General features: G+C 37.3%; 1 protein-coding gene across 1 annotated transcript; it reads left to right on the forward strand.

Moving 5' to 3' along the window:
• Positions 1–7,533: 7,533 nt before the first annotated feature.
• Positions 7,534–10,014, forward strand: gsc (goosecoid). The gene is made up of 3 exons (XM_079833117.1): positions 7,534–8,017; positions 8,449–8,708; positions 9,513–10,014. Exons 1-3 carry the CDS (start codon positions 7,702–7,704, stop codon positions 9,660–9,662), a joined length of 726 nt encoding a protein of 241 aa, XP_079689243.1. The 5' UTR covers positions 7,534–7,701; the 3' UTR covers positions 9,663–10,014.
• Positions 10,015–14,180: the final 4,166 nt, after the last annotated feature.

Raw genomic sequence — 14,180 nt, forward strand, 5'->3', positions numbered from 1 at the left:
CGTTACAAAAACATTGCTATTGCCTATCATCCACATTTCTCTGATTAGAAAGAATGCATGCATTAAATGCAAATAGGCTACTTTTTCTTGATAGTTGATGACAAATGTGTTTTCATTAAATATTTAGATGACCACTAAACAACACAATTGTCAGATTCAACTTTTAAACAAATGTTCTCTTGTTTGAGTCTCTGAAAAGGAAAGTTACAATATGCCCTGACCGCATCGGCTCAAATAGCGCTTTAAGCATGTCTACCACAAAACAAAAAAAAACCCAAATACACGTTGTTCCGATTGAATCAGCTCACGATAAAATCAAAATCATTGCAGAGCCAATAACAACATTCTGAAGCAAACCATAATGTAATATGTTGCATCGGGGTTGTCTAAAGGTTCCCGACATTAGCCTGTATTTTTAACCCGCACGGTGCAATTGAATAATAGCCGGTTTAAATCTCAGTGTCAGTGACTGGGCGAATCCGACGACCTTTTGAACAACCGGACAGAACAACAAAACTTTTTATTTGTTGCTACTGAGGCATTAACTTACCCTGAAGCTGTACGGAGGATAAACATTCAGTTCATTGAATGGAAATGTGGGAAATGACCGCAGCAAGGAAGGGGGGAAATACATTTAACAACGCTCCTCCGGGGCAAAACGCTGACAGTTTGAGGGTCGGAGGGCCGCATTAATATGTATTTCCAATGATTATTGAATTATGTTTATGATATGTTTCCTGAGCCTACATAGCATTAGTGAAGCTTTATTGGTAAATCCGTTCGCTGCGCGCTCCAGTTACGGCTAATGAGGGTAATTATTGCATAGCTTAAATGTAATACTGTATTTGATTCTCAGGCTCCTGAATAACCCGCGCGCTGGCACTGTGCGTCTCGCGCGCAAACAAAAGGCGCGTTGAGCCCCGGTGAGCGCGCGCTTTGCGCCCCCGGGTCCAGAGGCCAATACACTGATGCCTCAATAGGGTTAATACCCCACCGAATAAAGACGGGATTAGGGCCTAGCTTACACAACGAGGAGGAAGAAAATTGAATGTTTGGGAGAAAATATGCGGCTAATTCCATTCTGTCATCGGTGGATATTAAAGATTATTAGCTGGCACGTTCACTTATTTGTAAATCACAATGGCAGCACTGTGTAGTTCGTCCTGCACTTCCAAAGCCAAGTGAAACATAGCCACTCTTGTGCAAGGTAGCGTGTTAGAGTAATTCACTATAGCCTCACAAATGCGTATCCTTATCTTAACATTTTACACGGCTGTTGAGATACAGATTTACAATAAGACATTTCTGAAAGAAAGAAAAAATGCACACGCACACACACACTACACAGACAATGTTTTTTTTGTGTGTGGCAGTACACAAATCAAAGGCTAATGACAAATAGAAAGAGGATTTGGAGAAGTCATTTGGATATGTAAACTTATGCAAAGCTTTTACAGAGAAGAATTAAAATTAAAGTGGGACAAAAGGGAGGAATGACAAACAAATCTCCTCTAGTAGCCAATAGTATCAGCCAGGGCAGGGCGTTTGGCACCTGTAGTGGATTAATGGAGACCACCACCAGTAGCAGGCCGAGGTAAAGCTCTGAGATTGAGTTTCTACTTTAAGTTGCCGTCGTCGGTCCAGGTGCTCTCCCGTAATACCTCCCAGATCTAGACAATATGTTTCTGTTTTACTGCCTCTCTTCTTTCCCCTCATCATCCGAGAGTAAAAACACCATGATCAGTATTTGATTTGATTTAAAAGGCCAATTATGCAATCAATTTGCATGGGCTATGTAGTTGTAATTCAGCAATATTGCAAAGCCTTTCCCTTGTAATATTTTTAAATAGGGCTGTCAATCATCTTATCCTTCTTTTCTTAATGTAGTACGATGATAAGCATCTGTGGTTGCAGTGTTTTTTGCACACCTGTGCCCTCTAATGGTAAGCGAGTCAGAGACGCCTCATTGTTGCTGTCCATGGTATTGTCCAGCCTTTTAGAGTCATGTTAATGTCAACGACACTTATTAGGCATGATAAAAATGTCCTACTTGAATATAAACAACAAAACCTGCAGAAGCAAGTCTCAAGTCGAACTATAAGAGTAGCCTACCAACCTATAGCGCAAGAGTAAATACCACTTAGAGGCTTTAACGTGTCTTTGAGTCAAGAAAAAAAGGACAAATTAAAAGAAATCGAAGTGTCACGGGACATTAAGAAGCCTGAGTTAACGCACTAATATGCTGCATTCAATTCATTTGTGACATTCGCTGTTCTGATGTTTTGATGGATTGATTCTAGGTTCCATTATGATTCTGTCACGTCCTTCAGCACCCATTTGAAATTCTTGTGATTCCTGCATGGGCAAATGAGCTCTTTACAATGGCTCTCTGACAGGAGAGAGAGCGCAGAGAGGGATGTTTGATTCTAAGATGTGTAAATGTGTCCCTGATTCTCATCTTAACGCTCGGTTATAACAGGGCCGCTGCATACGCTCCTGTCTCAGAGCGGTACGGCCAGAGGACCAGCTGCTTTTAATCAGTAATTACTGACACTGGATGATAGTTTCACACTAGAAATAGTGATTAATAAGGCCTCATAGAGAGAGAGGTTCTTTTATGCACAATGACAGGTTTTCACCGTAAATTCTTTCGGAAATTGTGTAAAATGTGAGAAATGAATAGAGACCGGTCAAAATGGGCAGTAACGATATTTTAAAAACTGAGTAAAATTTAAATATTTTGACTTTGCCCCATGCCACTGATTATTCTGATGGAAAAGCTTCTCTAGATAATTGACTTATCATAAAGGTTTTATAACATCAACTTTTATTTCTTTAGTTCAAATTTGTTTTATGGAGAGTGTTGTCTTACACTCTCAGAAATAAAGGTACAACACGTTTGTTCCTTTTAGATACTGATATGTACACTTTCATATATATTTAAGGTACCAATATGCACTACTTAGGTACAAAAGTATATCTTTTGAAAAGGTACCTTCCCAGTGACAGCTTTTGTACCTTTTTTTCTGAGAGTGTACTCGCTGTCTGTATACAGACATCTCATTTAAATGTCATTTTGTCAATGTTTTGTCAGAGTTGCTCCGATGCACACTGTGGAAATGATATTTCATTGAATGAATGATTCCATGTAGGCCTAACATGATAAATGCGCACTGTATTTTTTTATAACAAAACTGATTCAATTGAGATGCTTAACTGCTTCAGTGTCCGTTGGGGTTTCAATATTTCTTTAAAGTTAAAATTGGTAAAATATCAGAGCTTTTTGAAAGCACTGATGATGTTCCGGGTTAAGTGAACATACTGGAAATATCAAAAATCTAGTTGAAATAGTGAGCAGACACTAAACACTTGTTTCACTCACAAAACGTTCACATTTAATTAAAGAAAATATCATAAGCAGTATAAGCATTCCAAAAGTTTTCTGTTCTTTTTAAGTCATTGTAGCTCTGGTCAACTGTCAGAGGCTCAAGGCGGCCGTTGAACTGTTGCACCAGTGAATGGTTGTGTTTCAGAACTGTTGAATTCCGCTCAGGGGGTCCCACAAAAGACATACTGTAAAACAGGCACCCCGCCATATGACAGCCATGACATGAACAATAAATATGGATTTCTCGCCGGCACCAGTATGGAATGAAAGATTAAATGCAAAGAACCCCTTTTAATCCAGTGCCAGGTTCGCTTTTTCCTTTCTGTCCCTGCTGAAATACACAGGAAATAAACACTGCTGTCTGGCACTGTTCGTGGCTCTGCCTCTGTCTAGCACTATAAATGCAACACACACACACTCTGGTGTTTTGTGGAGGTCCACATAGGAGGAATATATCTATCTTTCTGTCTATCTATCTTGACATTCATTCATCCACACCGATATTTTCTCTCTGAGACGTGATGACATGTAAAAAAAAACAAAAAACACGAAATGGAGAATTGTGCACTTGAGGCGATCGGGGGGTTCTGACAGCCTGTCTCACTCTGAGGTTTGTTTATGCTAGTTAAAATGTGGTTATATTACAAAGTCCCTTTTGATTTGCTGCATTACGATAGATTTTAGAGATCAAGGCTTTGAAATATATGTTGTGCCGTGAAGATGCCGGTGTGCGGACCCTCTATTGAAGAGGCCTGTCTAGGCCTGTCTGCAGAGCCACCATTTACTCTCTGTGATTGATGTCAGCTATTCAGCATGTAAGTGGTGGCTTCACACCTCTTTCGCGGCTTTTAATTTCAAATGGCCATCTCATTTTTTTTCAATCCTTTTTACTAGCTCCTTTCAGTGCCTCTTGAAAGTTGAGATACATGCACAAAAAGAGGAAATAATAATGCTATAGGTGCCTTTTTTGAATTACAGAGTGCCTAGAGAGCAGAGCCGAAAATGCAAGTATCCTTTCATTCAGTCATAATAGGCTAAAGTGTTTACATAAGGGCTAAGGGCCTATTAATGTGTCAAAATGATGCTAGAAGTTAAATGGTGTAATGTATTTCTTAGTATTACAAATAAAGTTAAACTGCTCACGTATAATGTGTGAGACACACACACACACACACACTATATATATATATATATATATATATATATATATATATATATATATATATATATATATATATATATATATATATATATGTATATGTATATGTATATGTATTTAAGTACTATGTACTAACATTTAGTAATTTGATACAATGCACTTATTGTGTACATACATGGTTTTACATTGTAGGCCTACACACAAATATATATACATGTAATTACATATGTTATTAATTTCAACAATTACACCCTTACCCATACCACCAAACCTGTCCCTAACTTATACCGTATACCACCTAAGTAGCAATACAAAATGAACACAAAAAGTGCATTGTACTTATTTAAAGGCACCTAACAAAGCCTAACATTTTATATATAGCCTATATATATATATGAAGTCAATTTCTAACAATGCAGAAATGCAGAGTTAAAATAATTTCCGCAGGTTTAGTTTAAGCACCTTGTTCCCCTTTTTAATCATGCGATAAACATGCAATTATTACAACAAAAGGCACCTATTAAAAAGTAGTTGCCGCTCTTAATAAGGCAAACTTCCACGCGTAAATGGCCCTGCGTTTAAGCATGTATTCCTGTGATAACTTGTGACCATTGAAAGGCCGAGATTTCAATAGCCCCTTATTGTTTCATTTGTTCTGTCAGCAAATCTAACGCGGTGGTTTTCAACCCTTTGGCTCCCAGATCCCCCATTACAATGTTCGGAGTCCGCTTCTTGTGGAACTAAGATATTTCTCCTTCTGTACCGACGAAGCTGCTTGTTTTCAAACTTTTTATTTAGGCTACAGAAACCAGCAGTGTCGGAAGAATAATTCCGTGATTTAAAAAAAAAAAAAACGATATTATAACTAATAATGGACAGGTTAAATAAGAGATATATCAGTTTGAATGTTATTTGAATGTTTTTTTTTGTTGCGATTTTGGTTTAAATGACATCATTTAAACTTTAAATAGGCCTATAGCCTACCCATTTTAAATTATATAACTAAAGTAGGCCTATACCTAATATTAATATATCAATAATATACTAAATAAGTATATCAAATGTAAGTACCCCCATAGAAGTTTGCTGAGGCCCCTGATTGAGAACCATTGATTAACCTGTGGCAGGTTCATGAGATTATAACCTGTTTTTGTATAGCATATATGCATATTTGTTCTGTCAGTTATTGCATGCTTGTACATAATTACAAGTAGATTTGTGTGATTCCATACATTTAAATCAAATTTTATACACGATGGGTTGTGTATAAACATAATAGAACTGTTATTCATAGTTTAGATAGGATATGTCTCAACCGTTCCATGCCACTGATTCGCTGCCTGGATATCCTCTGGTTTTCCAATAAACATTCAGACATTACAATTGCGCGATATTGGTGATAAATTGAATAGCCAATGTAAGCAGCATCTTCCTTCATGCAAATTTCATTTGATCAAGCAATGTAATTGCAATAACTATGTTTTAGAGCTGGAGAATAGAGCCGCTAATGGTCGTTATCTTATCACAGCGAGGGTCATATGTTCGTTGAGCGCGTGCTTATTGGAGGTGTTGTAAGTTAACACGCGCAATTTCCTCCCTACCGGGAATCCGCTCGTGATGGAGTAAACACGCTAATCTGCTCAGCATTATCTCCCGCGGACAGAGCGCGACAGTCGTGTCAGACCGAGCCTTCTGCAAATAACATGCACTATTAAGCAATTTAAGATAGTCCTTGGTAATGCAGCGGAATCTGTGGACATGCAGTTCAGGGGTAAAAAGAGAATTAAATAGGAAAATGTATATAAGAAACATTAGGGAGTGCTTTAACATTTTGTTTCAGTGTTGTTGCATTATGTCTCAAACTTTTGATATAATAACTGTTATAGGCTATATTTATCGGCTACAAATGTATGTAGTTTAGAAACAGTTTCTCTAAACTGTGTAAATTGATGTCAAGCAAGAGTCACCGGGGTAACACGAATAAAAACAGACATTTAATATGTTGTCTTTTATTGTGTTAATCAAATTCACTCTTAAATAATGATGCCATCGTATTTTTTTAATAAAAAAACCGTAAAACGTATGAAATATGAATAGGCTAGCCTACATAAAACCGACAGCGTTATATTCATTCTCAAAGTTCTGCCAAATATAGCTGTACCATTTTTTATATACTATCCTATATGCACTTATAAATAGCCTATATATATAAAAAAGGAATCATAGATGAAAAACTTCGGTGGGTTTTATATATCAGAACCTGTTGATTCAGATGATGCCTATCATTTAACATCTATTAACATTCGCAAATCAAATAATAAGATATGAAATTATAGTACTTTTATCTCAAAATTATTTTGTCCTGCAAATCATTTATATTTTTTACATAGAGACTTGCAATCTCTTGTCACCTCATGAATAGCCTAGCCTATATGATTTCACTCCATGTTACAACACTTCCCGGTTTTAGAAATAAAAAATTAAAAAAATATTTGATAGAAGTCTCGAGTCGTTAGGTTTACATTTTAAGAAATCTAAATGAAAAACGAAGCTCACCTGCTATAGAACTCAGAATCTGTGTTTGCAGAAGCGATGAAGTCGCTATTCTTCTCTCATCCGCACAGGAACAAACATGCATTTTACGCATGTACTTTACAGCTATATTATATATATATTTTTGAAAATAGTCTCCTTTAAAATGAGGAAATAAAACTAGACAACCATTTACAACCAAAGTAGCTATAAGTGTCTTTGTTGACAGAATTAATCTGATTGACTCTTTAAAAGTGCTGTCTGGAACTAAATAATTTGTTTCCAAAGTCAGCAAATAACTTTAATCAAATTAATTCTCAATACACAGATCGGTGGTTTTCACGCCATTGTGTGCTAACCTTAAGCCCAGCCAATCTCTTATTGGAGAAGTCATTCACAAATCCTTCAATGACGTCAGCGGGGTATAAAACCGAGCAGGAGGTTCAGCTCAGCCACAAACGAGTCACTGAATCTGTTGCGCTTGGTCACTCTTTCCAAAGGGAAAAACTCTTAAGAATTCGCTTTTTTGTTGTTGTTACTATGAGGGAAACCTGCGATTTTTAAAAGGACTACAAGAACATTTTACACTTGTCACCAAGTCTTAAACATCTTTTCGCTTGTGATGCCCGCTGGGATGTTTAGTATCGACAGCATCTTGGCAGGGAGACCCAGCTGCAAGGACTCGGTTCTGCTCCATCGGAATGCTCCGGTTGTCTTCTCCAACTTGACGGAATCCTTGTACACAGCAGCTGGCGAATTTAATGGACTGTATTCACACACAGGACCTCCCGCTCCTAACTTACAATCGATAAATGGAACCAGGATAGGCTACAACAACTACTACTATGGACAACTTCATGTCCAGGGGCCGACTGGGCCAGCTTGCTGTGGCGCAATACCAACCCTCGGTTCGCAACCGTGTCCGTGTATTCCTACAGGTATGTTACTTTGCTTGCATTCTGGTTTGTAGCGTTATATGTACTTTTGTATGTATTGTTTATTGCGGTGCATGTTTCAGAATTATCTTAAACTGCATGTTGAATTTTGCTCCTCTTCATTTTTTGAGCACATCTTAAAATAAAGGCTCACACATTACAACCAAAATGCGCGTTATAGTCTGGTGTGATTAGTTATTTTCTGATATATTACTAAAGCATCAAACCAACCGAATTATCTGATTAACCCAATGTAACACCAAACAATTTTAGTCTAAAAAACCCGCCATGTTTCTCGATTAGAGGACTTTTTGTAGAACTTAGTAGCCATTTGAAGCTTTAAAAAAAGAAGCTTTTTTTATCTACGTTTTACGCAAGTCCGAAATGTTATATTTATGCAGTGTACTCAAAAAATGATTTGATCTTATTTTTAGGTTACGATAGCGCCGGTTCAGTGCTTATTTCTCCAGTCCCACACCAGATGATGTCGTACATGAACGTGGGCACCTTGTCCAGAACCGAGCTCCAGCTGCTCAACCAGTTACACTGTCGGCGCAAGAGACGACACCGAACCATATTCACCGACGAGCAGCTGGAGGCACTGGAGAATCTTTTTCAAGAAACCAAATACCCTGATGTTGGCACACGAGAGCAACTAGCACGAAAAGTGCACCTACGTGAAGAGAAAGTAGAGGTGAGTGACAGATTTGAACGTTAACTCTTTAAATGAAAGAGTTCACGTTATTTTATATTCAAAACAATTACAATATGGCCGAGGTTTCTAATTAATTTCGCACTGTGTATAGCCTATAGCCTAACTTATTTAATTTAGAATATTTTTTTGGAGCTGCCTGTAATTCCACACAGCTTTTCCATCAAAAGTTAGGCCTAACAGCGTGGATTTAAAAAAGGCCACGCAATATTAATACAAATGGGATTTAAGGAAGACAAACACACTGTTAAAAACACTGACATTTTAATTTCTTTTTCGTTTTAAATTTGTTTTTTATTATTTAAAGTTGACTATTATCTAGCAAAAATCTGAGCAATTGTGACAACTTCTATATATATATATATAGGCCTACTCGAACAACTTTAGTAGGCTACAATCACAAAAGTTGCATTTGAATTTAGTCAGGATGCGCATAAGAAGTGTTCGCTTGAGGATGTAACCAGTAAAAACGAGTGTCAACCACTGTCATTTTATTAGAGAAGCACATGTCACAGAATCGTTTAGTGATTTGTCTATAACGCATTTTTTAGATATCTAAAAACTGTAGTAGGCCTACTCACGGTGCCAGGGGCGCCAAACTACTAGCTATTTGGGTTGTGTGAGATGAAACTCAACAGAAAATTACTGACAGTCAGAAATTCCTTGACCCCCCGTGAATAGCTAATTCGCATACTGCATAAAACAAACTCGAACTTTCATGTGACATATCATTTCTGTTTCTTTATATCCTTGAAATTGAGCATTTTACCCCTTTTCTTCGCTTAGGTTTGGTTCAAAAACAGACGAGCAAAATGGAGAAGACAGAAAAGGTCTTCGTCAGAGGAATCAGAAAACTCGCAGAAATGGAACAAATCCGTGAAAACAACCACAGAGAAAATCGAGGAAAGCAAAAGTGACGTGGATTCTGACAGCTGATAAATCGAATATGAAACCGGGAAAATCTTGCACAAATATGATTCGGACTTTATGTACATATTGTAAAGTACCATGTGAGTAGGAGTAAAATGTGTTGTCATGCTGTTGCACAGATGTATAGTAAATGTTACCTTTAACAATGATATTGTTATTTATATTAATTTAAATTTACACAGACATAACATGGATTCTGGCCATATAATAGGCTATACCTGATATATACTGAAAACGTTTTTGAAGTCTTGTCGTACTCGTACCGAAATAAAATGTTCTGGAATGGGCTGTAACTGACATGTACGATGGCAGGACGATAAAGATTGACATTGATGAAATCAGCGTTTAATGCCGCCTGAAAACAAAAAACAAAAAAAGAAATATTAAAGTAATATCTTTAAAAAAAAATGTTTTTCGTATTTATTAAAATGTTGCAAATATTCTCAAGCATTTCAATTCGTCGAGTCCTCTTAGGATTTGCTGATTATCAGCATTTGTTAAACAAGGAATTTTCTAATTTAGATCATTTTCATGTATAGGCATATCATTAGGCTCGAGAGACTTTATTCTACTTATCTCACCGTAATTTACCTTTATGCCTGGGGGTAAAAAAGATATACATTAGTCTCATTTTTATTTATTTTGATAAATTCAAGTCAAACCATTAGAGCTGAAAAACGGCCTGAATGGATTGCCATATAATCTCCCAGTTACGTCACATCAGGCCACGCTGATGAATAATAATCATCAGAGGAATGATATGAAGTAGTATTGAATGGTGTAAAAAGCACGAAAGCCACCTGTTCTTTTTTTTTTTTTTTGTATTTACATTTTTTTATAAACCTGAATGTAGCATATTCAAACGTCACAACGCAAACAGAACCACATATGCCTACTTTTTAAAAAAAAAATATTATTATTATTAGCCTAATAATAATTACATTTTTTAAAACGAATTTCGCTGCTGGGTATTTATATGTAGACCCTACATAAATTATAGGCCTACATAAGCTATTTACAACTGTGCCGGGGGGTAAAAAAAATCAAACGGTGAAAAGAAGCTACCGACAACATTGGCCACTGTTTTTGTCTAGTGTTCTAAGATACATAGGCTACACACACACACACATATACATATATATATATATATATATATATATATATATATATATATATATATATATATATATATATATATATATATATATATATATATATATATATATATATAGGCTATATATATATTAAATAATAAATCGTCGTGAATTAAATTAACGGATTAAGTCAGCATAACACATTTTTTTATAATAGGCTATTCACTTCTTGTAAATTTATACAATACATTTTTGACGCTGCCATGCGTTTATGTTGTGTTCACACTGCACTGTATAGCACTTGATAGGCCTAAAAATAGCCTATTTTCTTCTCATAGTCAGTTGAACACATCGAAGGCAATTGAAGTTACCGCAATTACAACTTTGGCAGTGTGGTAATGTTATTTTGTCGCCATATGTGAACATTATTTTTTACATTTTAGCATACCTATGTAATATTTTTACATATTAGCCAAGTTTGGCAAACAAGTGGCATTTAGGCCTATTATTACGACTACACATCTTACACTCCTGTCCAATGACACTTGCCATTTACATTTTAAATCCCAGATAACTTTTCAAGTCAATGCCATTTTAAACCATGTCAAAACTGTTCTCACTCCTGATTTATATTTTATAATAACAACAGTATTATCATTATATTAGGCTATATTAGCCTGCCTCTAACAAGCTAACGTTTTCCATGAAACAGAGAAGTCCAAATACATTAACCCTACAAACATTTCAGTTTCTGTGTTATCTCCTGCTAATGGACCATAACTTCTATCCACATAAGAGTGTGCAAGAGTAATTATATAAAAACTACAAATACAGATGTGCGCATTTTTCCTGTGTGTGTAAGGAATGGACAGGGATACTGCATACAAATGAATAATTACAGCTTAGTCTTACTTTTGAAGGTATAAGCTACTTAAATATGATTTGTGACGCTGGCAACATGCCAGTCTCTCGCCTGTAAGAGCACTCTTTTTGGATTATATTGACAATTTTCTCTTGATGAAACGCAGATCTTGAGTCGTGAAGGGCAACAGTGTGAGCCGAATATTTATTTGTGTTTATGTGCTTATGCATTTGGGCTATTTATCATCAAAAAATAAACATCCATACCCAGTCTGTAAGTATATTGACTCAGGGCAGCATGTTTTTCCAGAAATGAAGCTGATTAAGTGTGATGTTTCTTACTAAACACTCCAGCAATCGAAGACATTGGTAGTTTCTGAACAATTTGTTATTCCTTCACAGTAAATAGTTAGTTGAGTGGTTTTAAATCACAGTCTGCTCCTCTGTGTACCTTCGGTCTCCTGTTTTTTTTAAAACAGAACGCCATTCTAAAACCACACCGAAAAAATAATACTATAAAACGTCTTCGGTGGCTTTTTAAAAACCGATTAGAGTAAGGTAGTGCAGGTACTTAAAGATTTGGCAATAACACAAACCAAGAAACAAAGCATGTTGCACTAATAATCCAGTCTAGTGTGATTTATAAAGTGTTTCTTCACTGAGTGCCAGTGAGATATACAAAGCACAGGACTGAGTCCATTAATCTGTTTTTTTTTCTCTGTTTGCTCCCCCCCCTCCTCCTCCCTTTTTAGGTTGTAATTTAGTATTTCAAAAATTTAATACACACTTTGTTTGTTTTTTTCAAACCATTATTTCTTTGACCTTTTTATCCATGGTTCCCGGCATTTGGAAAAACATAGGTGGAGTCCAAGAAAAATTAAGCAGTGAGTCAAGTCCAGAAGCAGATAAATCTTTAGTCATGTGCTTGTTTTCTAAGAAATGCTGCATTTTGCTCTGCAAATCTGTTCTTTTTCTCTACACCTCGCTCTTTTAGAATTAAAATCATGCTTCTTGATCTAATAAATGGCCATGCTTTCATTGAGAAAATGGCTGATGTTCTCAACTTCTATCACTTTTATAATATATTAATTGAATTAGATAGTTTGCTCAGATTTACCTTTTCTTCTGAGAGATGTGGCCGCATGATTGACAGCTCTTGGGTGGATTCCCCCATCTAAAGATAGAAATGGGTGTTGGCCATCCTCTGTGGTGCGTTTCGAGAAACATATAAAATGGCGCAGGAAGCACTCTGAACGAAAGAAAGACAAATAATACATATTTTTACCGTCATAAACATTTTCCTGTATCATTACCATATTTCAGTGGGATGGCATGTGGTTTGGTACTCTGCAAACCCATAAAATGCCCTACAATGCGACATCGTGTTTTTAAAATTACATGTTAAAGAAACAAGTACACTTCAGAGTGTATTTTTTTTTTTTATATAGTGTGCTTAGCACCTGAATAGGCTTTTAGCAATTGTGGCCCTTCGTTCTGTGGGTAATTACTAGGCCTGTCACCACATTCATTCCAGCACGCTAGCTACCAACTGCCTTCAGTTAGCGTCCCTCCCCACCGAAAACCACGTGGCCGCTGAAAAGCAAGGGGGACCCCGGGTCAGGACCGCCAGCTAGCAGCAAACACTTATCTCTCCGCGGTAAATCAGGTAATCATATACTAAAGCCAATTTTTCTTTCGTTTTACAAGGCTCAGATCACATCTTTATGTTCTCGGGGGCCAGCTCTTTAGAGAAGGCATAACGTTTTTCCCTCTGACGCGTCCTGCCAAAGCAAACAAACACGAGCAATATGAATGAGCTGTATCTATGGAGAATGTATGCACGAAAGTGTGTACATTCATTTGTAAGGGTGTGCTCCGGGGAACAGCGTTCGTTTGCTGGGAAATCAGGAAGGGCCCATCATACGGCACTGCCCTGGTTTCAGTGCTGATTAGCGGTGTGGGCTAACCTCAGTCCTCCAGCAGGGTCTGCCTCTGGTGTGGGGTGAGCAGGGCACCCGTCTGTGGGTTAGTGAGAGGAGGAGTGCACACTTTTGACCCGCTGCGAAGCGTTTGGCCCTGGTTCAGAACGGCCCCACGGGAAATCGCAGGAGTGCAAGTCCACGCTGAACAGGCACAGGCCAGGTTTGCATGCTTACGACACTCTCCAGATAGCTTAAGACCTTTAATGCACTCGCAAGGACGCTCAGATTAGCGTGCGTGTTATTCCGCAACCTTCGGGGCAATTCACTCCCTTGACAGGCTGTTGCTGAGAGCCAACAGGGAAGTCGTTGTTTTGTGACCTCATAATGCGGCCTTTGCCTTCCACTTGGGGAGAGCTGAAAGTAAATAAAACAATGTGGGGATTAATGGCGGAATGATTCAAGCACTTTACTCGTCCATGACAGGCGAAATCGCAGGCGTTTACAGGAGATAAATCTGAATTATTTGTATCAACAACACAGGCAGCTCGGATTCTGAATGATAGATCATATCGGAAAATGAAAAGCTAAGCTTGGGCTTAAAATGTCATTTTCAGTGACGTGAAAAAATAAAATAAGGCAAAGGCAAA

Source organism: Gobio gobio (genome assembly GCF_949357685.1).
Source record: "Gobio gobio genome assembly, chromosome: 13".
In the NCBI taxonomy this organism is placed as follows: domain Eukaryota; kingdom Metazoa; phylum Chordata; class Actinopteri; order Cypriniformes; family Gobionidae; genus Gobio; species Gobio gobio.

Coding starts and splice junctions, on each gene's coding strand:
- gsc (XM_079833117.1), top strand. CDS start 7,702: ATGCCCGCTGGGATGTTTAGTATCGACAGCATCTTGGCAGGGAGACCC. Junction 8,018..8,448: donor GTGTCCGTGTATTCCTACAG/GTATGTTACTTT, acceptor TCTTATTTTTAG/GTTACGATAGCGCCGGTTCA. Junction 8,709..9,512: donor TACGTGAAGAGAAAGTAGAG/GTGAGTGACAGA, acceptor TTCTTCGCTTAG/GTTTGGTTCAAAAACAGACG.